Source organism: Arthroderma uncinatum (genome assembly GCF_011692745.1).
Source record: "Arthroderma uncinatum strain CBS 119779 chromosome Unknown scaffold3, whole genome shotgun sequence".
Classification (NCBI taxonomy): domain Eukaryota; kingdom Fungi; phylum Ascomycota; class Eurotiomycetes; order Onygenales; family Arthrodermataceae; genus Arthroderma; species Arthroderma uncinatum.
Window position 1 is genome coordinate 2,508,844 of NW_022983865.1, and position 27,346 is coordinate 2,536,189.

The 27,346-nt window shown below is 46.8% G+C and overlaps 7 protein-coding genes across 7 annotated transcripts; 5 read left to right on the plus strand and 2 right to left on the minus strand.

Moving 5' to 3' along the window:
• Positions 1 to 17: 17 nt before the first annotated feature.
• GIQ15_04511 (LysM domain-containing protein) lies at positions 18 to 4,968 on the minus strand (the record flags this gene model as incomplete). The annotated part of the gene is made up of 13 exons (XM_033551928.1): positions 18 to 146; positions 215 to 1,011; positions 1,416 to 1,649; positions 1,713 to 2,216; positions 2,284 to 3,052; positions 3,131 to 3,278; positions 3,405 to 3,472; positions 3,527 to 3,695; positions 3,763 to 3,860; positions 3,922 to 4,097; positions 4,153 to 4,186; positions 4,244 to 4,815; positions 4,872 to 4,968. The coding sequence occupies 13 exons, from the start codon at positions 4,966 to 4,968 to the stop codon at positions 18 to 20; spliced, it is 3,795 nt and encodes a 1,264-aa protein (XP_033405658.1).
• A 2,815-nt stretch (positions 4,969 to 7,783) lies between these two features.
• Positions 7,784 to 11,378, plus strand: GIQ15_04512 (symbiotic chitinase; the record flags this gene model as incomplete). Its single annotated transcript, XM_033551929.1, has 5 exons — positions 7,784 to 8,330; positions 8,398 to 8,557; positions 8,700 to 10,519; positions 10,586 to 10,860; positions 10,923 to 11,378. The coding sequence occupies 5 exons, from the start codon at positions 7,784 to 7,786 to the stop codon at positions 11,376 to 11,378; spliced, it is 3,258 nt and encodes a 1,085-aa protein (XP_033405659.1).
• A 208-nt stretch (positions 11,379 to 11,586) lies between these two features.
• On the minus strand, positions 11,587 to 12,795 carry GIQ15_04513 (uncharacterized protein; the record flags this gene model as incomplete). Its single annotated transcript, XM_033551930.1, has 1 exon — positions 11,587 to 12,795. The coding sequence occupies one exon, from the start codon at positions 12,793 to 12,795 to the stop codon at positions 11,587 to 11,589; it is 1,209 nt and encodes a 402-aa protein (XP_033405660.1).
• Positions 12,796 to 14,182: 1,387 nt separating this feature from the next.
• On the plus strand, positions 14,183 to 15,361 carry GIQ15_04514 (uncharacterized protein; the record flags this gene model as incomplete). The annotated part of the gene is made up of 2 exons (XM_033551931.1): positions 14,183 to 14,318; positions 14,382 to 15,361. 2 exons carry the CDS (start codon positions 14,183 to 14,185, stop codon positions 15,359 to 15,361), a joined length of 1,116 nt encoding a protein of 371 aa, XP_033405661.1.
• A 1,493-nt stretch (positions 15,362 to 16,854) lies between these two features.
• GIQ15_04515 (ankyrin repeat containing protein) lies at positions 16,855 to 17,655 on the plus strand (the record flags this gene model as incomplete). Its single annotated transcript, XM_033551932.1, has 1 exon — positions 16,855 to 17,655. One exon carries the CDS (start codon positions 16,855 to 16,857, stop codon positions 17,653 to 17,655), a length of 801 nt encoding a protein of 266 aa, XP_033405662.1.
• A 2,872-nt stretch (positions 17,656 to 20,527) lies between these two features.
• GIQ15_04516 (uncharacterized protein) lies at positions 20,528 to 22,545 on the plus strand (the record flags this gene model as incomplete). Its single annotated transcript, XM_033551933.1, has 3 exons — positions 20,528 to 20,930; positions 20,994 to 21,417; positions 21,474 to 22,545. 3 exons carry the CDS (start codon positions 20,528 to 20,530, stop codon positions 22,543 to 22,545), a joined length of 1,899 nt encoding a protein of 632 aa, XP_033405663.1.
• Positions 22,546 to 24,073: 1,528 nt separating this feature from the next.
• GIQ15_04517 (uncharacterized protein) lies at positions 24,074 to 27,018 on the plus strand (the record flags this gene model as incomplete). The annotated part of the gene is made up of 5 exons (XM_033551934.1): positions 24,074 to 24,301; positions 24,359 to 25,562; positions 25,629 to 25,727; positions 25,797 to 26,015; positions 26,069 to 27,018. The coding sequence occupies 5 exons, from the start codon at positions 24,074 to 24,076 to the stop codon at positions 27,016 to 27,018; spliced, it is 2,700 nt and encodes an 899-aa protein (XP_033405664.1).
• Positions 27,019 to 27,346: the final 328 nt, after the last annotated feature.

Sequence of the window (27,346 nt, forward strand, 5' to 3'; positions counted from 1 at the left end):
CAACCCCATGGGTTGGCTTATAAAATGTTGTCAGTGTTTATTGCGTAGGATGCGTCATCGAAGATGGCATCGAGGGTTTCGTTGAGGATGTAGTTGGGGATGTAGTTGGGGATGTCGTTGGGGATGTAGTTGTAGTTGAAGGCCAGCTTTTCCAGGCATATATTGGAGCAACGCAGTATGTCGTGTTAGACTTGAGACTGGAATTGCAATCAACAGTCGACAAAGACGGGTTAACATCCCAGAACAAATGTGCAGGAATGAGTTGACTAATGCATATGGTGGCACACGTGTCTTCTTGAGCAGCCGTATACCACTTTCCACACCCAAATGTGGTACCAGCGGCAATTGTCGCATTCTGTGGGGGAGCAATAACCATTGTCGCATATCCCGATCCTGGCGTGGGAGTGGCTGCTGGAATTACACCAGTCGGGGTATATGTTCCTGCTTGAGGGGCAAGACAGAGAATTTTACCCAGTACCTCGCTAGCAGGGTGAAGGTTTGTGCAGTCCATGTTGATCCAGTTATTGTAAGCTCGGAGCCCGCCCACTCTTATCAACTTGGAGTACTCGATTGACGAGCAACTATCGGAGGGTTGTAATTCGTAGGTCTTCTCGCAGGTGAGGGGAAGGCATAGCTCTACGCCAACTGGTAATTCTTTGGCGCAATTATGAATGAGTTCAGAATTCCCGGCAACCAAACCAGCAGATGAAATACTTTTTGCCAAGGCAATGGAATCGCACGTATCCCCATGTTGGGTCGTATATTTGTTCTCTGATACGCAAATCGGCGGTGGCGGCGGTGACTTGAGAACCGGGGAGGGAGGAAAATCGGTAGGAAGGGATAGGCCACATTTCTGGTTAATGACCTGAATCACCTCCTGGTAATACTCATTATAAACAGAGTAGGAGCTGGACTGCATAATCTCATTTCTTTTGATATGACAGTATGAGCATAGCTCATTCATTGGCATCTCATGAACAGTAGAGACGGTGGAAAAGCGATCAATAACTCCTATGAAATCAGTGTTAGTTTTATCCATGAAAGTAGTTACCATGAGAAAAAGAAAAGATTACCGTTGCAGTATTTCCCAGTGGAAGCGTCCTGAAGACATGTTTCATTGTATCCCTGGTAGAGATATCCTCCCAAAAGCGTTGGGAGTGTCCCGGTAATATTTTGGCCAGAGCAAGCCAACTCAACTGTTTTAAACCAATCCTCCAAGCTCTTCTTACATCCATCATCACACAAATCTGGGGTAAATCTATTGTCGAAAAACGTCCCGTGATAACTTGGCCTTACCCATTCCTGGTACACTGGGTGGCAATCGATACGTTGAGTGACTGCCGTTTTGCAAGTTTTGGTGATGCCTGATAGTGTTCGATTTTCATATAGATGGAACCCCGGGAACAGTCACTCACCAATGGTAGTGTTCTTATCCCTCACCCATGCCAATAGGGATGACGTATACCCGTTTTTATTTTCCGCTGCATAGGTAGGCCTAATCCCCGTTGGAGTAACCATCTCGATGATAGATTTAGTCACGAGGTTGAAAAACCAAATATCAACACTCTCCTCAATTTCAACACCACGATCCTGGCAGTTCTCTTTCTCCACACAATCTTGCTTGTAATCCGAGAACCAGCTGTATAGCCCTATAGAAGGGTTAGTATGTGTCTTATGGCTAACTTAGTCACTAATGCAAAGAATGTACTAACCAGCACCCAGAAAATACACCGAGGCACTATCAATCACACGTAATGCCCACGAAGAGGCACAGGTCTTAGAACTGGCCTCGCAGTCTTTGAATAAAGGATCGTTGGGGAAAAGGCCCGTGGTAAAGGGGCTTGGCGCTTTTGGAACTGGTTGGAAATATGGCGACTCAGTTTGAATCATGCTTAGGAGCAAATTTTTAGCATTTGAAATCTGGTACTGATAAAGTACGCTGTGTTCAGAAGCTGTTGCATATAACCAGGTAGGCCCTTTGCTCTCGATTAGTACGCCTCGGGCCGAATAAATATCAATTTGGTCTTGAGAAACCATATCTAGGTCGTGATCGGCGACCCAGGCCCATAAATTTTCGAGGTATGCAGATGATTGAGAGGTAAGATGCAAAAGTAGAGAGGCCGCTTTGCAAGAATCGTTGACTTTACCCGTCAACTTAGGGCATTCTTTTTTCTGAAGGTTAGAACCAACGGCTCCACCAACTCGGAAGTGGGAATCTATAAAAAGTATGTTAGTCTTATGTGAAGAAAAATAAGGTAGTTGAATCATAAGTAAGAAACTCACCCCACATAGCTGCAGAACCCTGAGAAATTTCCTGCACGTTCCACTCCATCAATACCACCCCAGCAGTTGGGCCGGATACGGTAAACATCATATCCTGAATCTCAATAATACCTTTATCCCCTGCCTTCCCCACTTCTATTGCAACTTTTGGGCTTGTCTCATTTGAAAATTGAGGTCCGGTGGCCATTATCTGAGACCATACCTGACCGATGATCCTCGAACCAACCGGGATATGCAATGTGTTTTTGATAAGATAGATACCATGTGGGAAGTAAACAATAGAAGACATGTTACCTGCCCGAGATAGAATACTGTTCAGAATTGCAGTGTCGTCTGTATTTCCATCCCCCTTTGCTCCAAGAGCCTTAACATCAAGAATTTGGCTTTGACCGAGATCTAGATACTGCGGGCGCCGGCGGGTATAAAAATTTTCTTTATAATGGCCAGAAGGTCCTAGGAGCGATACTGAACGATTCATGGTTGGGATATTTTGCCCACTAACAAATTTTCCAGGTTCAGTAGAGTTAACGTATAACCCAAATCCCCAAGAGTCAACTAATACTTCATTGCCGCCAGGCAATAAAGTATCACCGCTCACATTTTCTGTAATGGCCTTAGGTACGTTAAAGAAGCCGGTATTTTGAACGAGAAGCGCAGTCGAATTCCTGCCAGATAAAGAAGTGCTGATTCCAACGGGTGTATTGGCAATTATCGAGTCAACGAGGAGCAGGGAGCCCACAGCCTGTCCAGTACTTCCAGGGCCACCGGCCTTTGAATGGATGAAGTATTAGTTAACAAATTCTTGCTGAGTTGAAATGTCTAGATGGATAATGAAATATAAACATACCCCGCCAACAACTACTAGGCCCGTCTTGCACGATTCAATTATGATATCCTGCATTGTCCATGCCCAGTCCCAGTGAACTTGCAATGCTGTCTTGCAATTGACGAAAATCAAGTGTGATGTTGTAAATTGCTGATTCCCGAAATAAGCTCTAAACCCACACTCGTTAGAATAGGAAAGTGCCTAGTGGGGTTTATACGCGAGTGTTTGGCCCGGTTCTGCCCTGCAAATGAAAATAAGGGCTGATGGAAAATAAATATGAGAGAGTGACGCGTACCCAAGATTTCCACCCACGAATGTGAGGTTAGAAAGAAAGCCGCCACTTCCATTCTCCATGTAGATTCCCTAAACCACTTAGCAAGGGATTTTCTACGCTCTAAGGCCAGAAGCTCGGCTCACCTGTTGTGTTATAGTACTATCCTGCACCATATAGAATTCAATATTTTCTAATGATGTCCCCTGAGCAACCTGCCAGTGGATTGCACAAACATATGCGCCTGGATCAGTTCGTCTGATATCCATTTTGAAGTTCTTTATACTTCTAAGAAAGTTATTTGTATTAAGATACCTATTTGAATTAGTTAAATATTTGGCTAGCATTTTCAGTGGTAAATTAAGGAGCGGATTCTTATTACCAGGAATTTCCATTACCACCTTCAATATAAACGTTGGAGGAAAAGACCCCTAGTCCAACAAAGCTGGAAGCTGCCAAAATGGTGGGATAGTCATGCGGCTATGAGTTTGTAAGCCTTAAAAGTCCATGAGAGTATATATGGTTATAGGGAACGGCTTACTTCACCAAGAAACTGAGTGTTATAGTACTGGATAATCGGAGAGCTAACCAAGTAGGTCCCAGGGGGGAAGTATACCACAGCAGGATATATCGTACTTGAGCCGCAGTTTTCACCACACCTATTTCCTTCAGATATTGCCCTATTTATCGCCGCGGTATCGTCGGTGACGCCATCACCTATACCATGAAATTAGTCAGACTTCAAGTAAATACCTAACTATGGGGTTCTTACCTTTTGCTCCGTAATCTTTAACATTTCTCCAGACCTGGAATAGGTGGTAAGTTATGATTGAAATCAAATTAAGCTCCATAGCAGGACTGACCAGCTCGATAATAGAGGTGAATTTAGTGAATATTTTGCTTACCTTATACCCAGATGGCGCAAACGGGCTTGCACCTCGCTGTGTTATTGTTGCCATCCAGTGTTGTTTAGCAGCCCGTTTCCCAAACGAGGACGTTGTATTAGCTTTGGGAACTAGGTCTTCTTGTGCATCAAGTGGGGAGATAAGATAGCCCTCTAATCCATTGGGTTGGACATAGGTCTGCGGAGGGGTGTTTGTGTCGTTTCCTTTAAGCCTATACTTTGCTTGTATTTGAGCTGCAATTAGACTATGATTCCCTAGTTGGCGCTCGAGGGGACTCGCTTCAGCTATGATCCGTGCAGCACTAACGAGATCCGGTGGGATATAGTAGGTAAATTCTTTGTCCTTGACAGCCTTTGCAACGGCGGAGTCAGTAAGCGCTCTTGCTGCCCTTGAATTATTCCTTGCAATGAAATCAGCCAAGTCAAAGATGGAAGGGGGCTTGCTGAACGTTTGGGCCTTGAACGACGCAGATTGCTGGCGAAACTCGTATTTGTTGAAACTGGGGTTCTCTAATCTTTTTTTATTGACCACTGAAAGCGCGTGCAAAGCTTTGTCAACCAGCTTCTTCGGCTCTGCCACGGATGACGGCGTTGATGTTCCAATAGGTAAAGATGTTGTATGGGCGGTGATTCCAGTGCCGGCAGCACGGTGATGAAAGCTGGCATGACGGTGATGTGCGCCATGCCTTGAGGCGAAAATTGGATGGAAGAGCAAAAAAAGTAAGGAAATTAGAAAACAAATATGAGGGGCCGCCCATCGGCTACCAAAATTTGAAAGCCTACTCATAGTTGACACTTGACACCTCCCGAGATCGAGTGGTAGTAATGGCAATCGAGGAGTAGCTAGAAGAGGATATAGGATGTTATATTACCATGCCCGCTCTTGTGGCGTGGGAAAACAAAAATCAACCCCCCATCCTGAGCCATCATTGAAATATAAACAATTTGGAGAGTACTCCATACATTGCAATACCAGGGATGCATTGTTAATTATTCCATGCAGTATCCGTATAACCAAGTGAGGAGGGATTTTTAATGTGACGACAAGAATTGCACCCTTGTTTACCAGGGGGTACACTCTCCAGGAAGGTATGTAGGGGCTCCAAACGCCTAGAAGGAGCTGGCCATCATTAGCGCTGCCATATGCATGACAATACTATGATACACCTGGGACGATGGTGACCAGTCCATGCGCCCCATGCCTATAATAATGAGCGTTTCCCGATATTAGTATACCCCTACCCCTGGGTTATTTGTTGTCAATGTCCCTGGCTAGCCTATGCAACAAGATAGTGGGAAGAATGCAGCTTCCGGGGCGATATATCAGTCCAACAAGGTGCGACATTAGTTCGCTTTGCAGGAACAGTACGCCTACTGTATTCGGAGTACTCAGTACGTAGCACTGTTCAGGGTATATGACTTGTAGACGATGTAACGATAGGATTCGATCATTAAAACTGTGAGAACCAGTGTTCCAAAGGGACAAGTTCAATGGGAACTTGCTCTCGATATACTCTTGAGAAGAGTTATCCAGACGTCTGATGTAGGTGGTTAAGTTAAGGGGTAGGTGCACGGTGTTCCAAGGTTATTTTAAGATTCGCATCACGTGTATCGCTTAGTTCCAACTATAGCGCCAAAAGAGTTTTCACGCCGGGCCTTTGGCTGCATAAACCCAACTACTGACGGCTACAGGGTAGACGGAAATGAGGCTATGCTATATTTGTCTACAGATGCTCATTTAACGTGCAGATACGCTGGACGCACCCGCATATTTCCTGGGATGTATCCCCGATCACTCCGGACTCATACAAAGCCCGAAGTCAATTTCGAGGCGCATGGACGAGACGGACGAGCTGGTACTGAGTACTCTAGACGATGCCTCTTCTTTGGGCTCCTTTTCCGTCTGGCCACTTCTGATGCAGCTTTGATGGCCTTCTTTTCAACCCCTCCTGAATATTTCAGGCTAGCGTTAATATCGCCTTAATATTAACGCCGTCCTTCCGGGATATGTCTACCACGGGAAGTATCCCTTTCGGAGGGCGTTATGCTATGGCCGCGGTCGGTGAAGATACCTTGCTGCATATTGCGGAGCATAATGCAAGGCACATTCATACCCAGCATCTTCTCTCTCTCTCTCTCACCAGTCCCAAATCAGAAGGTGGAAGGTCAATTTTTAGCAGCATGCGCTCCCTGTGCCTGATATCACGACTATTTTCCGCGGAACCTAGCCCATCCATTATAGGAGCTACCTTCGCCGCGGAGGACGTCCATGGAATTTCAGCAATATCCTTCTCCTGTCATCCTTACCCTGCCCTCTCTCCTGCAGCATTAATCTACTATTGAATTACCTGGCAGGGAGGCCTTGTCTAGAGCCATCTTAACCTGGCAGCCTATGTTTTTGCCTTGTTTGGGAAAAAGGGGGAAATCAACCGCTCGCTGGAAGCACTATGGATAAATGCACTCAGTGAAATATTCTATTCTTCCTTCTCATTTCATCCCATTCCATACTTTTTGCTCATTTGTACGGAGTATTGACCAAGGACTTGTCATAACTGAAAGAGGATATCGATTTCCTAGCATTACAGGGCTCACAAAATGAGATTCAATTTTCAGGAATCATTAGTTAGCCCATTTTCTCTGATACTTGTCTTTATTTTTGCCGGATCTGTCTTTTCAGAAACATGTAGTAGAGCTAATCCATGCTCTACTGGCTGTTGCTCAAAGTTTGTGCCCCGAAATATCACAAAATTTGCGGTTTGACCTGACCTTTCATCGTTTTCAGGGAAGGGTACTGTGGAATCGGTGATAAGTACTGTGTATGTTATTTCTTCCTTTCTACGTTGAGCTCATAAGCTTACACAGTTATATCGCAGTCTCCCCAGAACTGTATCGATACTTGTGATTATGTGAGCGCTACTGGCCTTGAATGCGATAAAAATAAACATTGCCCGGAGGGATGTTGCTCAAAATATGGTGTTTGTGGCTACGGACCTGACTGTAGGTTTTTCTTCTTTTTTATAAATATTCTTATAGCCTCGGGTTGATTTGCTATATGGGAATACCTTTTGCTAATCCTCGAGTACAAAGTCTGTGCTCCTGAAAACTGTCTATCTACTTGTGACCGCAAGTCAGAGTGTGATCCAGGTGATTTTGGGTTAGAATATGCACAGAAATCTAAATGCCCACTCAACGTTTGCTGCAGCAAGTATGTTTTTTTTTTTTTTTTTTTTTTTTTTTTAAAAAAAAAAAAAATCATTTCTAGAGCATCTTCTAATGGTTTGTAGATATGGTTTTTGTGGAACTACAAAACCATTCTGTGGTACGTTGATATCTGTCCATACTCTACATTTACTCTGCTTAAACCGTAGGCTCTTACTTTGCTAATTGGATACCCACAGGAGATATCAAAGTTGATCGCCCTAACTGCCCTAACCAAAGTACTCTACACAGGGTGGTCGGCTATTACGAAGGTTTTGGGACCAACAGACCATGCTATGCGATGTATCCCGAGTTTATACCCCTATTATATACCCATATCAATTATGCCTTTGCGCTTGTTGACCCAATCACGTTTCACGTTGTCCCTGCAACTTTAAAAGACGTTGATCTTATGAGGCGAGTTACCGCTCTTAAGAGACGAGATCCTTTCCTCAAAGTCAACATTGCAATTGGGGGATGGGCGTTTAATGACCCTGGCTCAACGGCGACTACATTTTCAGACCTTGCAGGGTCTGAAGCTAACCAGAGGATATTCTTTAAATCGCTTATATCATTTATGGCGACATATGATTTTGATGGAGTAGATATTGACTGGGAGTATCCTGTTGATAAGGATAGGGGCGGCCGACCACAAGACTTTAAAAAATTCCCAGACTTTATGGCGAATCTAAAAAATGCACTAAAGTCAACCGGCGGAAGGGGGGAAGTTAGCGTTACTCTTCCGGCGTCATATTGGTACCTGCAGCATTTCGATTTAAAAAACCTGTCGCCACATGTTGACTATTTCAATATCATGTCCTATGACTTGCATGGAACGTGGGATAAAGGTTAGTAATATCCCGTTTTTGCCGTTTTATACCATCAACTTGGACTCTTATATATCCGTTTTTCAAGGGAATAAATGGACTGGGAATATTCTCAATGCCCATACAAATTTAACGGAAATCGAACTTGCACTGGATTTGATATGGCGCAATGACATCGAGCCCAATAAAGTTGTAATGGGCTTAGGCTTCTACGCGAGAGCTTTTACGGTCCAGGATAAAAATTGCTTGTAAGTTGCTTCAATCTAGCCCCAAAAAGTTGCAAGCGATTATACCTATAGCTATATTCTCTCTAACGTCTCCCCCGTTTTACACGACTCTCAGGGACCCTGGTTGCCTGTTTACGTCTGGATCAGACCCTGGCCCATGCAGCAAACAGACTGGGGTTTTATTGAACAACGAGATTGACGACATTATCAAAACAAAAAATCTCGAGCCGAAGTTAGACAAAGATGCTGCAGTTAAGATTTTGACATGGGATGATCAATGGCTTACCTTTGACGACGAGGAAACCCTGTCACTTAAGACCTCTCACGCACGACTCCGTTGCCTAGGAGGCGTGATGGTTTGGGCTATTAGCCACGATACCACCGATAATAAGTACGCTAAAGCTCTTGCAAAGGCTGCTAAACGGTCGTTTGATGTTTTCTTTCCCATCAAGGATGCAAATGATGAAGTCTATATCGATGTTCGTGATCCAGTCAAGCAGTGTAAATGGACCGGCTGCGGTCAAACATGTCCCAATGGATATCACGTTGTTGACCGAGTGGATAAAGAGGCTAAAAAGGGTGAGATAATGCTCGACCAGACTGGCTGTCCTAAGGGCTCTATTAATACCTGGTGTTGTCCGGACGACTCGGGTTTGGTGGAGTGTGGATGGTATCAACATAACAACGGCAAATGTTCATCTGAATGTCCAATTGACCATATCGAAGTGGGGTCGAACTCGATGTACTGCAACAACAACAAATACCAGGCGGCGTGTTGCAAAGTTGAGAAGCGTAGCATGGGAGCCTACCGGAATGTCGAGTGGTCCAGGTACCCTGATTGCGATTCTGGACATTGCCCATTTGTTAACCAGTATAATAATCAGGTATTGGTTCGATCTGAAACTGGAAGTGGCGGTGCTACGTGCAAGCCAAAATATTCGGGCAATCGCCTCAACCCGATCAGCGGTTGGGAGTCAAGGGCTCTATGTTATGGCACCAAACGTACCAACGACACCCTTGAGGACTGCTTTGGAAACGACTTTTCAGGCGGTATCGGTAATCCGCATTATGACTCTGCTCTATGCCTTTTAGGATGCCCAGAGGACAAAATCAGACTCGCAATGGATACCCATTCTAATGAGTGCGCCTTTACCGGCGGTGCAAACTCCTTCTGCTGCAGGCCCTCAGTCTATACAGAGCGTACACAAACTAACCCCCGTATCACCGATTTTCGCGAGGCTCTTAACAGATACCTAGATAAACAGCAGTGCCCTGCAGAGCGCCCGTTCGACTTATCTTTTCTTCCTATATCAGGAGTATCGCATGGTTCTATAGCCAAGAGGGACGAGAGTTTGCCCAAGGATTTGGAAATATTGATTACAACTCTTGGGGATCTATTCCAAGCTTTGACTTATACCGCCTTGCAAAGGAAGCAGGTCGAAGATTGGGATACAGGAGTTAGGAGTACGTACCCCAATCTAGTCATGAAGTCCCTCAAGACCTTTATTGTCGGCACAGCCATATGGAAAGCCAAAGGTGCGGTACATGCAGTATACAACCTCTTATGTGACCTCAAAGGATTCAATAAAGAGCTTGATGATAAGGACAAAGAATGCAAGTGCCATGGTACCATCTGCCAATATGTGGCTGAGGTTTGTTCCCCCGAGGATGACAAAAATCACCCCCCTACGGGGCGCACACAAGGTAGTGCTCTGACTATGGAGAGAGGTGTGAGCGTGGTGGAACATCGCGCATCCAGCCAACTACACAAGCGCGGCGAATTACGAGAGTACACAGCCTACTGCAAGGATGGGGATACCCACTCACTTCAGATCTCGCAGGCGCCTTACACATCTGCTGGAGGATGGGATGCAAATCATGATATTTGGAATCGAGCCATAGATGTGGCGGACCGCGGAGACTGTGGTAACCCTGAGGTCCTCGAATATGTTGAAACCCCAGAGACGGCCTACCAATATCATAGTGAGTTAATTTCTCAAAATTATACCAAATAAGCATTCAAGAACTCCTACTAAAATAACTTTACAGCGGAACACCTTCTTGAGATACAGACCATTACGATCTTCTTCGAGTATGCGAGTCAAGGCAAATATCTATATGGAACAGGAACGTACGACCGAATACCATGTGAATTTTTCCAACAGCTTGGCACATTCCTCATCGATGAGCGTACACCACCGTCATTCCCTGGTGGTTATCAGTCACCATCCCCAAATGACAGAATAATGGACGCTCTAGGCTCTACAGCTAATAATCAGGATTTCTGGCTCCTTCAAGCAGGCATTAATGGAATGAAAGCAATTGTATGTAAACAAGCCCCTAACTGCTCTGCTTTTCCCTATCACTAACCATGGCGTGCCAATAGCTATGGTCAAACAAGAACCCAGCTTCCGAGACTAGAATGCAGGCGCTTTATGATTTGGACGACCCCCACCCCGCAATTGTTGTTATTCAAACCACGATCGCAGTGTTCAAATATTTAAGCCACCCGGCTGTCCTGAGGTCCCTTAATAGGATCGAGAATAACCTTAGATTGGTGTTTGAGGACATTGTTCTTGCATACAACGAGAAATATGGGGTTCAGGTAAGCCTGGTCGCAGCCTGGGACGACTTTATTGAAAACCTTTTAGATGGGATGGAGAAAAAAGCAAAAGATTTTGTTGAAAATTGGATTAAAAAAATGCTAGACAAGTGGGATTCTGCTGATGCCCCAGACCAGTGTGCTAAGGCTGGAGCCGTTGCAGATCTTCAAAAGCTTGCGACCTACAAGAGTCACATCATGGTTTCTACTGAAGGCTTTGGTGGCAGGCAGGAAGACTAGAGTTATTCCACACACCTGCAGTAATCTAGTTAGAGCTTTTGATACATATAAAATGTGAAGTTGATGGCACTATTTGCTAATTTTACACTTATTAGCTGCTGCTTGCTCACACAGAGGCGGTGACCTCTACAAGGCCTGCTTCTCCAGCTGTATACCCGTGCAAATCCAATCATACCCATGGGACCTGAACGTCTATCCTAACAAACCCTCATTCCCAGTTTCTGATGTTCTGGTAATTCTTGTCTGGTATAATCATACTATTACCGCGGGCAGCTATATCCCCAACATGACGGATTTTTTTGGAGGCAAGATCAAAACAACCCTTGGGATATTTAGCTGCTGGGCTTTTGCGGCAAAGCGGGAAGAGTTCATGCGTGCACATATCGCAATAATAGCCCTCACTTTTGGAAACAAAGTCAGGACCGCGCGAGTTGGGATGTTCGCAAAGTTGCTTTGCACTCATGGAGTCACTAATAATGATATCGTTGTTGAAGCAAGCGTTCCTGGGCTCCTTTTCCGCTCTCTCTTTCAGCTCGGTGACCTCCCCCCTCTTGTGCTTGATTCCATAAGTTGGAACTGGAATTCGCCCTAAGTTAACCTTTCGTAGGTGTAATATCTCCTCCGCTGTTGCCTTTTCACCGGGCCCCGGATGGCACATAACTTTACCGTCTGTCAGTGCTTCCTTGAGGTCTGCATCGAGGTTCTGGTCCTTGAGTGGGGGATTGAAAACAGGTAAGCAGTTTAGTTCATCCAATCTATCGTACATATGCAACCTAGGGCGGCTGCACATTATCTCATTGTGCGCTTGGTATTGTGCTTGTCGTTTCTTATTTCCAACAAAATCTGTCAGATGAATGCCGATTCCTTGGGGGAGATTGCCTGTAGTTTTTCCATTGTCGCCTGGCCCATCGATCCAAAAGCACGCTGGCTTGTAATATTTAATGTCGCCACTTTCGTCAGTCGTCTTGATCGGCTGACTAGAATAGTACCAGGTTGCTCCACACGCTTTCGCAGTATCCCCGAGAAACGCAAAGTAGTCGGCATTTGTAGGCGGTGTTACAGCAATAGATGAAATGCAGATGGCATCGGTGCCTGAAGCACTGATAGAGATATATGTTGGAAGTTCGGTATTTTTGGAATCGATCGGGGAGACACTGATATCCGCAAATCGCCCCTCGTCAATATTGCCATGACCTTTCCCGCTCTTGAATCCAATCCTATCTCCCTTCTCATTGAACAGTGCTATATTTGGCGTGTTGCCCCCGGGGCTAAAACTTTTCTCGCCAGGCTGTGATAGTGCGGCAGAGACACGAACGATGGTGTCGGCTTCGGCACGCTTTGGGAAAAATAAATCTGCAAGTGGGAATAGGGAAAGGCCTGAGATCCCAAGGAGAAGACCGTTGAAAACAGTACCCATATTTGAAGGTGAAACCTCGGGGTGATTGGGAATAATCTGCCTGCTGTAAAAGGTGTAGCAGAAATGAAATTGATATGATTGATGTTGCCATCAAGAAAATAAAATGTCAATAGAGGGTTCACTCGCTCCTATTTATACCCATGGGAATATGTTCGGGGACATGTCGATATTATTACGCAGTCCCAGCAAGCTCCAAAGGAATGTCCGTCTTCAAACCCCAGCATGCTGAAACGATGGCAGCAGCTTGTAAAGCCAGACAGTCAAGAAGACATTCTACTCTTGCTTCAAGGAGGCAGATGACACGGCTGGACGGGAATATCCTAGAATAGCGCTAGAATAGGTGATCTCGAGCTGGCTCAGGCATGCTGATACACCAACGCTGCACTTAATAACGATATGACTTAATAACGGCATGCTGTTACTGAGTCAAACATATGTTCATAAACTGTTTATGCGTCGAAACTTGGATGACGATGGGGATCTTTGTCATAGTTTATTGATTATTAACCTGATATCTGTAACATCCAACGTTGACAGTTATGCATTCAGGGGTCATGTCATTAAACTCGGATAATACATAATCCGTACCCGGAGTATATTTTACCACCCTTTCCAATCAGATATCCATCTACGACCTATGTATCTACTCGGTTGTTTGAATACCAAGATCTCTGCTATTTCTTCTCCGGGGGTACAGTCTACTGCCACCAATCATCATCACTATAAGGCCGTTCAGTTGCTCCGCTCCAACATAAATTGGCCAAAAAAATTAGTGTATCAGAATAATCACATTGATATCCCAGCACTACATTCAGCACCACACTTTGAAATATCAGCGCTGCACGTTGATACATCAGCTATGCGGATGCATCTATCACAGCGGCCTCGTCAGCTTGTTGGCTCAAACTGATTTATGCGAGGGCGGAAACGCAAGATGACCCAGTGAAGCGGCGAAGCCTAGCCTAGCAAGGAACATAATCGTCCGTGGATATATGCCGCCCATTCGAATGGATGGGAGGAGAGTAAGTGACTTGTTTGCTCCAGGTGTTTCCAAACAGCGCTTCAGCTCCGCAGTTTTAAATATGACAGAGATAACTAATCACTATATGTTGGATGAAACCCATGTTACATTCGCTGTAGTTACTAAGGGGATTAGTAGTTGCACTACTGATCCTTGATGGAGGCACCATGGCAATTACTATTGTGCTTTAAGGAGACCGAGGGCGGTCCTAAGGCGAGGAACGGTATGATGGTGTCTGGAGATCAAGATATAAATATACCATACTCCATTCGACTCCAATATTAGGAAATCAAACAAAGCCACCATTCTACTGAATATCTGATTGATTACACCTTAACTTCTTAGCTTCATCTTACTCGAGATACAATGCGTTTCGACGTCTCCAAAATTATCCCGCTCCTGGCAGCGATTGCCTCCCTGGAACCCTTTGCGGCCGCACGGACAATACCAGGTGGAAAGTTAGGGGACATAAAGCGAAGCTGCGATGTCGAGCCTTGCGATGGTAGTTCACGTTTTCCATGAAATTCCTTCTAAGAACGGTGTATATATTAACTACTTGTCACAGCTGGCCCAAATTTGCCTAAGGGCCCGCATGAACTAATTGCTGGCTTGCGCGTCAGAAGGCCCCCAATTATCCCTAGGCCCCCGAGCCCAAGCGGGGGCAAGTCTGGAGGAGGGAAGCCAGGAGGTAACCCCAATGAGCCTCATCCAGGTCAACAAGGTGCCCATGGGCCGGGAGAAAACCGCCCTCCCCCAACTCCACAAGAGCCATCGCCACCAGTTTTGCACTCTAGACCCAAAGATGGGTCGTTTGACGAGAGAAGAATTCCCGGGGCCTCAGAGGACCTGGGATATGAAGGATACGGAAGGAAAGGGGCGGAGGTGAGAAAGATACTTGATGATGCTATTTCGGACAAGAGACCGGATGTGGACAGGCCACCCTTGGATTACTATTACAATACACTCAAGATCCGCTCAGATATAAGAATACCTGTCTCAAAAATGAGGGAAAGGCTTGGGGCGATCGAGGAAGAACCGTCTACGTTTATCGCAGTTCTGAACAAGGAGGATCTCTTTACACAGGTTAAGTCCAACTACCGCCAAATTCACGAGGGATATTACAGTCCGGAAAAAAACTTTGTTCATATCTCGAAATCCTTCTCCAGGAATGACTTTTTACCAGACAGCGTACGTCTACCATACTCTGACATGATATACCAGGGCATCAAGGTTACGGGAGGCAGACCGAGAGACTTTAAATATATAAGTCAAACCGCGATTACAAATATGGAAACAAGGGCGACGATAAGGACGGCTCGGGAAAAACTCAAGATTTCCGAGAGAGAAGAGCATATATTTCGCCCGTCGAAGCCTGGTTCAGACGAGGACAATGCCTTCAACAGCTTAGCAGGGACAGAAAACGCCAAATCCACCTTTCGTATGCTGGCTGATCACCGTGCGGAATTTGGCGACCTCAAGGTGGTTGGGATCCACACGTATGATATAGATGATGCGCTCCTAATTGAGTTAGGACATCTGAACTAAGAAGAGCTTGAAGCAGGTAGAGACGATTGGGGTTATAGTCGATCAGTTGTGATGGACAGGGATATGCAAAGCTAGTCTTTCAGAGCTTGTCTTTTGGTCTCACACGGTTTGGGAGTAAGAGAGATGGTAATTGTTTTTAGTTGGCCTAATGCCGTTTGTTCTAGAAGTACTTCTTACCAATAGAAAAATATATATCACAATATCAATGCATGATGATCAAGCTTTTGTAGACTAAGCTAGGTACTCGTACCTGGATATAATATAACTAACTAGTGGTCATTTGGTAGGAAAGTTATAACCAGATGTAACTTCCACCTTCTATACCAATTACCATTACCTGTGGGCATGGTTATTCAATGGTTTTCGATATAGACCTTTTGTCCCCTGGTCCCATTAGTATACCGTGTGGCGGCAGCCATTTCTCATCTAACTACGGCATGAGCTGCTGTGGCCACGGTATGACTAGAGTACAGTCGGGTGATTATACAGCAAATACAGAGTATGTGATGTCAGAGACTGCAGTAGCCCCAATGCCTACTAATCACTGTGCATGGGCATACGTAAAATGTTATACCTACTTGGAAGCGACAAGGATCTACAAGAGCCTATATAATACCCCTGAATCCCCCTCTATCTAACTACATAACCACCAACATTCTATGCTGATTCTCGTTTTGCACGTTTCCCAGCCTCCGCCATGGATTCCCTGTTGCCTGAGATCTGGCAAGAGATCTTTGATCAGCTCATCATCATTGCCGGGCCTGAGTACTACGGGTTTAAGGTCTTCCTCAGATTGAGGCTCGTCTCCAGTCAGTCACCTATTCATCAGTCACCTATTCATCAGTCACCTATTCATCACTTTGTAAAAGCTCTGTGGTTGATTAACTAACCAACCTTTCACACTAGGCTTTTTCGATCGCGAAATCCTGAGGGCTATTAACTCAACCCGAATATTCGCAGCGGAGTGCAGCTGTATGAGGATTTCTCCCTCGGAACGCATCGGTCGTGATTATCTACGATTTCAGGTTTTAAGCAAAAGTGGATGCAAGCCTAACAATTTGATAAATACCATTCGCACCACAGTTAAGACCCTGGTACTTTCAAGCAGCGACCCAACATGCGATGAAAGCGTATATAATTATACCACTATATTATCGAAAGCGCTTTTTACGATTTTACCAACTCGAACTATCTTTTCTGCACTCCGCTCGGACTACTTTCCCTCTGAAAAAGATGGATATTCATCCATCCTTGTCTCAGATACCTTTCCTGGCCATATTCCCCAGCAGATTTATCCTCCAGATAGCCCTCGGCACCTGCTTCCTGCTGCAGCATGCGTTGGAAACACTACTCTGGTAGAAAGCCTACTACAGCAGGGTAGTATTGGTTGTAATGACGCCAGCAACTACTTCGGGACTCCCCTTCACCTTGCAGCATTTTATGGGCATATCGACACAGTCAAGCTACTCCTCAAAGCCGGCGCAGAACCTAATATGCTTACATGGGATTCACAGCTTATCACTCAGTCAGACAGGCGATGCACTTGGATCGACGGATACGAGGTAGACAACTTTGAAATATTCGCTGTAACTCCGCTACAGTTAGCATGCTACGCCGGCAAATGGGAAATTATCAAAATACTTCTCTTGCCTGAGTACAATGTTCCACTGACCGGTTTCCATTATCACATGGCGATACTAAACGCTACTAAAGGGAAACATTTAGACATCGTGAACCATCTTGTGGACGTTGGGGATTTAGAATCCATGCCGCCAGAATTTCTTGACCGTTTCCGGCATCGGATGCTCCGCGTGGCCTGCGACAATGGTGCTGTTGATGTGGTCCGAATGCTACTTAACAAGGGGGTTTCAGTTATTCCGCTGGATCCGAAGGGATCCTCGTTGATACTAGCATGTCCCACGTCAATAGCTGCTGGTCATGGATACGATGAAATTATTTCTCTTCTTTTAGAAACGGGTCCTGATCTAGATCGTATCTCACCGAATCCGAGAACTTACGACGTTTATACCCCCATTCAAAAGGCAGCGAGGTATGGACATTTAAAGTCATTGAAGCTGATGCTGGAGACCTATTCAATATCTTATGAATCCCAAGTCCTCTTTCACGCCATTGTAGGCGGACAGGAACATATCATCCGGTACCTTGCACAGGACGGTATTTTGAACTATGAGGAAAAGTTCGGTGAAGCATCGGTTGGGTGTGGTCATGCCGCTTTCACTTATGATTGGACCAGACCACTCGTTAAGGAACTTGGACTTCTTCTGCCACGATAATTGCAACTTTCTGCATGTTTACGACTGAGGTCACCCCCTTTTCCTGGAGTGTGTTCATATCTATAGGCATTTCAGTACCACTGAATACGATTTATACGTAATTGAATCTCCATACACTGAGTACCTGATTTTTTCCTCTATAGATACGCTATACCGATGTCCTATATCTCTCGCCCGTCTGACAGTTAATAGTCAGCAGGGTGGTTGATAGCGGGGATAATGGCGCTACAGATTCGACGAATTACTTTAGCCCTCCTCATCGAGCCTAAAATCATTTGCAGGGCCAGTTTCATACTCGATCCATTGTATTCTACGCCCGATATTCTCTCATTGGGGCGAGATGCGTGAGTAAAAGTAAATCCTGACATAAATTCCTTGGGAAATCCACGGCAAGACTGCGGAGGCTTAAGCGCCAATGTCGGAGAAACGCAAGCAGGGCTTCCGGTGACGACCAAATAGTGGAATGAAAGACAATCTCCTGTAGGGGAGGTAGCGTGTCTATTGGAAAAGTGAGATAGTTACCTTCTCAACGCCCAAATTGCATTGAAGACGTCTTAAGGTGGTGGCACCCTGGATAAGTTCAAAGGCCCAATCGATAGTGTCAGGCACTACGTCGAAAAACAGCAAGAGGTCTTAAAGATAGGATACGGCGATGAAAAATCCTGGTTTTCGAAGATCATTCAAGCCCAAAAGCTTTGCATCCATACTATGGTTAGCTGAAAGAGCCCCCTGGGTGTCCCAATCCAACTCTAGTGATTTTAGTGGCAAGGCATTCTCAGCAATGGTATAAATGATGGTCCTGGTAGCGTCGCTCGGTCCTAGGACATTGGATATATAGTTCCCCTTCTCCATTGCACCTCCATAACCGACTTTGAATGAGTGACAGTTAATAAGGGAGACTAGGATATCAGATATCATTTGTACCCGGCGTTGCGGGATAATGAGGTAGCCAGACGGGTCTCGATCCCACAATAGCTCGGCCCCTAGTCTCGAATGTCCGCCTTCCACGTCAAGGGATTGGACATAGTGACTCAGGCGTGGATGGCTAGATGTAAGGATGAGTTTCCGTAGGCTTGTAGCGGAAAGATTGGTCTTTATGGCCGTAAACAAGACACCAAAGCAGCGCTCGGTACTGTTGTAGATGAGCCTGGACGTACTCCGAAACGAAGCTAGATCGGTAGGCTCAAGGAAGGCGGCAGTTATTTCAATAATCTCTGTCGGCAGTGTGCAAAGTAGATGGCCAGCATAGTGGCAGCCATCATCTGGTGAAGGGGTATAAAGGGTAACGGTCTGCTCTGTGCCATCTCTCTGAGAAGCATGGACAAGCTATCTCTTAACAGAGGAGATTCGTAGTCACCAACTGACATTAGTTACATATTGGAGACCGTAGTGCCCAATAAACTCCATCATTAAATGTTGGTGACTCTCAGAGGCGGCCAATCAACTGATAGGGCGTTGATTGGAGTTTGTGAAGTCACAACATAACCGCTTTAGGTAAATGCATTTGCCTGGGAAGCGTTAGAGGATGTAAATAATGCCTTCGAGTTTGAACGGAGTAGATTCTTGTGCTGCCGACTCTGGCCATACCGAGAAACAGCCAAGAAGGGCATGCTTTTTAACCATCGATCTATCGTCCTCGACGGTCAAGATCTCCGCTGTAAGATCTTCATCCTGGCTGTATCTAAAGGGCAGTTGATCCAGGGTGCAGAAGTCGAACTACCACTTTTATATGCCGTCCATGAACATCAACAGGAGTTTGGGCCATGCACCCTGTACGCCTTAGGCTGCACAGCGTTGATAAGACTTTGTGGGCGTCGATTGAACGTAATTAGTGCTGATGATCTTTGGATGACCTGCAGTTGAGCTTGCTTTTGGCGGCCATTCACCGGCTCTTGACTTCGGACCTATGTTCTTCGTTCGACATAGCCGGCTGATCGCGTCTATACAGGATAGAGAACATGCCATCGGTTCGACCAGGTTTCGACTTCAACTCTTCAGTTATTCATGCCGCAGAGATCCGTATCCACCAAAAGCCACACGCATGGATACGAGAAGCATGGCGTTTTATAAGTATGGTTGCCGGCTTATACGCCGATTTGACGGCGTTACTGGCCTGGCTGAGCCATCATACGCAGACATCCTGGACAGCCTCTCTCTCTCGTCTGATACGGAGGAGAGAAAACAGCCGAGCCAGCGAATGGTGGCAAGTTTCGCTAAGTCAGGCTGAACCCGAGTGCTCGACCCAGACATGAGCTTCATCCATGCATTCTTTAAGCTTATACGAAGTTTCGCCGTTGAACTTGCCGGCCTGCATCGAATTGCAGCCAGCGAAGCTCCCCCCTGGCTCTCACACGCACATTTGGGTCCCCGGCTTCGTGTTAACTAATGCAGTGCGACAAGACGCTGCCGTCGACGATCTGGCATTCATCTTTGAGCATTGTCGCGGGAAGCTGCCAGCAAAGACGCCAGGGTGCCCTCCCTTGCCCTCGACCCGGTTGGCCCGCCAGTATACATATCTCCCGGCGCTTCGCCCACATCGGGGTTGTGGTTAATATCCTACGGCCTTGGTCCTGGTCTTGGTCCTGCGACTGGACGAGGGGGAGCGTTTGGCCCAGCTAGTTCGATTACGACTGGCAGTTAAGATGCCATTTGTCCCCATCTCGCTCCTGGTTCCTCTCTACCGCGCCAGCCGTTCGTCCTGAACCTGTTTCAAAGCTGCCTCTAGAGTCTCGTCGTCTCGCCCCTTCATATATGCGGCGGAACTGTCTCTTGCTCGATCCCATGCATTCGATCCGGCTGTAAATACATACCGCTGTGATGGTCCTGGCCTAGGATCACTCAACTCTACGCTCGCCCATCAAGACTCCTCGCCATGCCATACGGAGACAGGGACCAGTATGGCGCCCGCAGCTCATCTGTGTCCGCCACCCGCCGCCCCAAATCTACATTCGAAGTAGAAGTCCCTCGCTCCCACTCATATCCATACTATCAGCCGCCGAGGCAGTTCCCCCGCCACCTCCACGGCCCAGTGCCGGAAACTCCAGTCATCTACGAGGAAGGGCGGAGGCCGACGGCGGCAGCAACCTTCTTACGGTGGTTTATCGATGGCTTCAAGCGCGATCCGGACGCACAGCTCACCATCACTAAGTCCACGCCGTTTTTGGACCGAACGGAGTTTGATTTTGCGGGTGCGGCGGCGGCGACCGCGAATTCGCCGTTGAAGCGTAGGTTGCAAGGCAGGCATCTGCAGATGATCGCTATTGGAGGGTCGATAGGTATGTTCTGCATTTCGCTAAAAAATATATGATGGTTTTGAAATGCTTAATTCCCTTGTACAGGAACCGGCCTGTTTGTTGGATCGGGTAAATCGCTATCAACCGGCGGCCCGGCTTCGGTATTGATTGCCTTCCTCCTCGTCGGTGTGATGATATATGCTACCGTTCACGCACTCGGAGAGATGGCTGTCCTCTTTCCCGTTGCCGGATCTTTCTCGGCGTACTCTACTCGCTTTTTAGACCCGGCCTGGGGCTTCGCAATGGGCTGGAACTATGCACTCCAATGGCTTGTTGTATTTCCACTGGAGATTGTGGCCGCCTCCGTGACGGTGTCGTATTGGAACCATTCCACTCCTCTCTCGCCGGCGGTCTGGGTCACGATTTTCTACCTTTTCATCTTTGCGATTAACCTCTTCGGCGTACGGGGGTATGGAGAGGCGGAGTTTATTTTCTCAATCGTCAAAGTCGTCGCCGTCGTGGGATACATGTAAGCAATGGCTCGTTGAGGTGAAGCTTCAGTCGCACATTTACTAACGAGCGCAGAATTCTCGGCATTGTGCTCAATGTTGCTGGCGGCCCGGATGGGAGTTATATTGGTGGCAAGTACTGGCGTGATCCAGGAGCGTTCAACCACGGCATCAAGGGACTATGCAGCTGCTTTGTCAATGCCGCATTTGCCTTCACCGGTACTGAACTGGTCGGACTCGCTGCTGCCGAGGCAACTAATCCACGAAAATCACTTCCTACGGCGGTCAAGCAGGTGTTTTGGCGCATAGCGCTCTTCTACATCATAGCTCTGACAATGGTAGGACTTCTTGTGCCCTACACCGACAGTCATCTCCTCCAAGCCACCTCAGATGCAACCTCAACAGAATCTACGGCTTCTCCGTTTGTCATTTCCATCACAAACGCTAGTATCACTGGCCTTGACTCCGTAATGAACGCCGTCATCATGGTCTCCGTCCTTAGTGTCGGTAACTCAGCGATATACGGCTCTTCACGCACCCTAGCCGCACTGGCAGAGCAGAACCAGGCTCCCCGTTTCTTAGCATACATCGACCGTCGAGGAAGACCCATCTTCGCCGTCCTAGTCGCATTCGCAGCCGGAATGCTCTGTTTCCTCGCTGCATCGAGCCACCGTGACGAGGCCTTTACTTGGATGATAGCTATCTCCGGCCTATCCGCCATCATGACCTGGTCATCTATTTGCCTAGCACATATCCGCTTCCGCCGCGGATGGCTTGCCCAAGGCCACTCTCTGGACGAACTCACCTTCCGATCCCAACCTGGCGTGATCGGCTCTTACATCGGCCTGGTATTCAACATGCTAGTACTCATAGCACAGTTTTGGATTGGCATGTTTCCAATCGATTTACCCGAGAACTCTCTCAAAGGACATATACAGAATTGGTTCTCCGTATATCTTGCAGCGCCCATCGTGTTAATATTCTATGTCCCATATAAAATATGGTTCAGGACTTCGATCGTCCGGGCCAAAGATATGGATTTAAAGACTGGTAGGCGGGATTTGGATTTGGGCGATTTGATTTCTGAAGAGAGGGAGGAGAGAGAACAGTGGCCGGCTTGGAAGAAATTTTATAAGATATTCTGCTGACCTCTTGATTCACATAGTGTTGCATTTTGTTGTATAGATCATCTTTGCTTTGCAAACGGTTGGTGTTTTGGAGCTCTGAGTTGGCTGGACATGGTTGTGTGTTTGGGGGGTAGATCATTGGGTTATTGGTATGTTGGCCTATTTGATATGAAACGATATGTATGACCCTTGTATATATACGCTCATGAGCTATAATAACGTCTTCCCTTGGTTGTTAATGCCTGTTCTAGCCGGACAGGGCAAGTCCGACCTGGGGTTTTGGATGGGTTGGTCCGCCTCAGCTACGTTTATTAATCCTTCTCTTGTTTATTCTATTTTCTTTTATACATGTCTCCTGGTACCCGGGTATGCAATCGCGAGGTTCCGCAAACCACTCGATACTGGCGGTTTTTATCTAACTGGCGAGTCAGTAGCGTGATTGAGCAATCATTCTGCTGAAGACACCTAAAGACCAAATCTAACTCCTCTAGACAAGAAATGGATACTAGAGAGAATATGTGATCTACCTTCACTGGTGGTTCCAGAGTTGTACCGTCTGCAGTTCACCAAACATGACTTGACCTTCATGAAAGCTCTGTGCCTCGTAAAGTTCGATTTCAGTGGCAGCCTACTAGAACTCGCATTCAGGTCAGATAGATGTAAGCAAGCGTAGATCCAGAATCTTGAAGCAATCAATCGCCCAATTATCTTCACTCAGTAAAGGAGATACCCTTAACAAACTGTTTGTTTGGGTCAATACTCCTTAAAAGTCTCACTCTAGATGACGTCACCCCCTAAACAGCCAAAATCATTAGTTTGTCGCCTTTCCCCTATTTCCCCAAGGAGCAGCATCTGTTACTCTTTGACTGGCTGTAATGTCTTTGTGGCTATATCTGCGCGAATACCTTCGAGCCAACGTCGACAGCTTGCCGCTGTATTCCCCCTATTATGTGGAGCTCGTCCATGCTGCCAGAACCCGACATCCGTCTTGTTTCTCGGTGATCCTGTTGATCTCGACCACGGCGTTTCTCGTCGTCCTTTTGACAAGCGCCCAACGGAGCCACTTTTTCTATTTATACGTCAGCTGTTCTAAAAATGGAAACCGGCGGACCCGGATAAACTGTCGGAGAAACATCGGATAAACTCGGTGGTGCGCTAAGCTATATCGGGATAAAGTGGATATTATATAAGCATTCTGATACGCTCACGTGCTGCTTAGCTCAGCCACTACGTAAGTACAGCCTCCTTGCTTCTTCACAGCTTCATCAGCGCAATCTCCAGCTTCACCCTTCTCCGTCGACGCCGTTCTCTCGTTCGGATATCATTCTTACGTCCTGTCATTTATGTTTTGTTTTCTGGGCTAGCTGGATCTGCTCTCCGACCTCGTTTCTACCGCATCCCGAGCGCTCGTTCAAGCTTGCTTCAGTTCTCTACCAGTTCACGCGCGACAACCGAACTATCCCGGCCAACGCCGTTCCATAACGCCTGACGAACCCCGGGTATACTCGATATTTTTCCTTATTTCACATCCGTACGTAGCGCCGTGACAATGCCGGAATTTGCGGACTCATTTTGGACTCCCGACTATGCGTCTGGGGTCCACACCCTGTTCACAAAGCTCCACCAAGGCATCGTGGAGAACCAGCAGATTCTCACGATGGCCCAGATGCGTGCTGAGGCAGAACGTGTATATGCCGCACAGCTCGGGGCCATTGCTCCGGCTCTTGAACGGAAGACCGGCGGCTTCGACCGTGATGACGGTGCCAGCGTTCGGAAGGTTAGTTTTCAGCCTCATCATTATATGTTGGTTAAACGTTTTTTTACTAACATCTAGAAGGCATTTGAATGCATGCGCAAGCAGATGATAGAAGAACAAGGCATCCACCAAAAAATTTCAAGCAGCATTCAACAGCTCGTCATTCAAGAGTTTAGCCGCTGGGCGAGCGAACACGAAAACCGCGTTCTCACCTACGAAAAAGCCCTCACCGCACGGCTCAAGGAATACTCTAAACAATGCGAGGAAGTGAGCAATCTGAACGAAAAGTATCTGAGCAAGTGTCGTCAGATTCACGACCGCGAACAACAGGAACTATTCGCCTTCCAGGAACCTGAAAGCGCTACTGCAAGCCCAAAGCACAAACAACTGACGCTGAAAGCCCCCACCATTGTTCTACCTGAAGCAGAAGAAGACCCAGAACCGGTGGAATTGGGTGATCTGATATATACACCAGAGCAGCTGAAGCAGGTGTTGAAGCATATGCTAGAGACTATTCCTATGGGAGAAGTGAAGGTGCGTTTACTCGGAACATACCTCAATACGTCCCTCGGATCGGATATTGTTGAGTATCTACAGAAGCACCTCGGTGCTTCCTCTCTCAGCTATGCCGAACGGATTGGCCAGGACATGGCTGATAATGGCTTCATTACCTCGATCGGTGCCATGGGCCCTAACCCCCTTGTCAACACCACCTTTACCGGTAGCTCGAGATCGACTTACCAGTGGGATAAGCGTGTATTTCAGATGACTGGAGTCCCGGAGAAGAAAAAACCACTAACTCGCTCCGGTACTACACTAAGCCGCACGAGCACCGGAACGGGAAGCGATGACACCCCGATCGATTCCCCTACTCTGACGGAGCGATTTGCAGCCTGGAACCCGCTAAAAAACCAGCTCTCTGATGAAACCCCAATGGAAATTCTTAAACGCCAGGCTGATGAGGCTGATGAGCGATACAAGCACGCCGTTAAATATCTAGATGCTATCCGTTGCAGGCTCGAGGAGGAAATGTTACATTCCATGAAATTCATGCAACAATGCGAACTACACCGTCTTGAGGGCATCAAAACCGTTGTTATAGATTTTTCGAGCACGATCAGCAACGTCATTCCATCCCTAAAGAGTTCGATGGACAATATTGTTCTACATCACGAGGCTATGCAGCCACAGGGCGACTTGCGTTACATGTTAGAAAATTATCGCACTGGCTCGTTCTGCCCAAAAGTTGTCGTTTATGAAAGCGGATCGAAGTCCACACAAGGTGAGCTATAATTCTATCTTCTCAAATACCGACCAACCGAAGTTAATACTAATTAATAATCTTCAGAACAAACTTTTGGTGTTGACCTAGAGACCCTAACCGCGGCGGAAGGTAAAAAACGGGTTCCAATCCTGGTTACTGGTATTCTGACGTACCTTGATAAACGTAAGCACCCCGTACTCGTTAACCTATTATATATATATATAAATCCAAGTTCCAGCTGACGATGATAAGATTATCTTGATCTGGAAGGAGACGACGCTCGACGAGCAATATGGCTTCGCGATGTTCCTTTGTCCGAGACCCATAAGCTCCGCGCAAAGCTGAATAAAGGTCGTTCTGGGCCGGTGGTGAAGGTAGATGACGAAGTAGACGCCATAGGAGAGAAGCTGCGAGAGTTCGAAATGCCTGTTGTCGCAAGTGTTTTGAGGCTCTACCTTTTAGAGCTCCCTGGTAAAGTTCCCACCTTTCTTATCCGCAATCAATATCATACTAATATAGTATAGACTCAATCGTCTCCTCCAAGTTATATGAAATCTTCCGCACAATTTACACCACGACTCGCGACACCTCAGATGAAAACCGCATCAGAGTCCTTCAAAGCACTCTTGGACAACTCCCTCTTCCATATATCGCCACTCTAGATGCCATAACTACTCACTTCTGGCGCCTCGTTGATCTCACCATCCCTGAAAAAGACCAATTCTCCACCCGCGAGGAAATATACATTTCCGCCCTTGCACCAGGACTAGCCCCTTGTATTTTGCGCCCTCGTGTCCAGAACCATTTAACTATGGATGAAAGACATAGCCACCGCCTCGTGCGTGACTTGATTGTCAACCAAAAGCAAATCTTTGGGGAACTTAGACGCCTATCCAGCAAATCGAGCAGCGCTGCCGCCCAAAGACCGCGTGCTATTAGCACTGATGAAAGTAACCGACGGGCAAATATGGAAGAACGGAACCGTGCAATTGCAAGCCGGGCTCGGGGCACGAGTCCGGCTCCATCTCCTCGCCACCGCCGCGACAGATCAGTCGGAAGTTCAGGATCGAGCACCCGGTTCCCCGTTAGCGTACCTGGTGCGGCCCCTTCAGAACGGAAGCCTGTACGCCATTCCCTCGAGGTACCTGGAAGTGACACAACGGCGGCTCCTGCCGACACCGCAACCACTCATACCAATGGCACAGGCGAAGACACTATTGCTGCTGACGGTGTAGAACCCTCTACCAACGCTCCATCTGCTGATCGAGCCTCCACACCACCAACCACAATCGCAGCCTCAGCAGTCCCTCCATCTATGACTGGCGAGGTTCAGAAGACAGGATCTCTTTCTCGCTCCAGTCGGTACAGCCACATTACTGGCATAAAGCGAGAGGAAGCCGACGGTGCCGGGCATGATGTTCCCGCCCCCAAACCTATAGGAGTAACACTGGAAGATAAGCCGATTGATGATTAAATTTAGCCTGACTTTGTTTCAACCCAGAATATTGTCACCCCTCCTTTATCCTTTTCGTTATCCTTTTGACTTGTGTTTTTGTCATGATATTATGTCAAGAGCAACTGATTTAACGATATCCCAACATTTTCTCCTATTTTACTCCCAAAGCCTCAGTAGCTTACCTTACTTAACCTTAGATACGTTCTTTTGTATTATGCTTTCATTTGTTTCCAGTGTGTTTTATATTGTGCTACCTTATTCTGCCCCTCGGCCCTATACTTAATTGGTTTGTTTATTCGAGTGCTCCATCCCTCGTTTTTCACGGTGCTAGATATCCATGACAGAT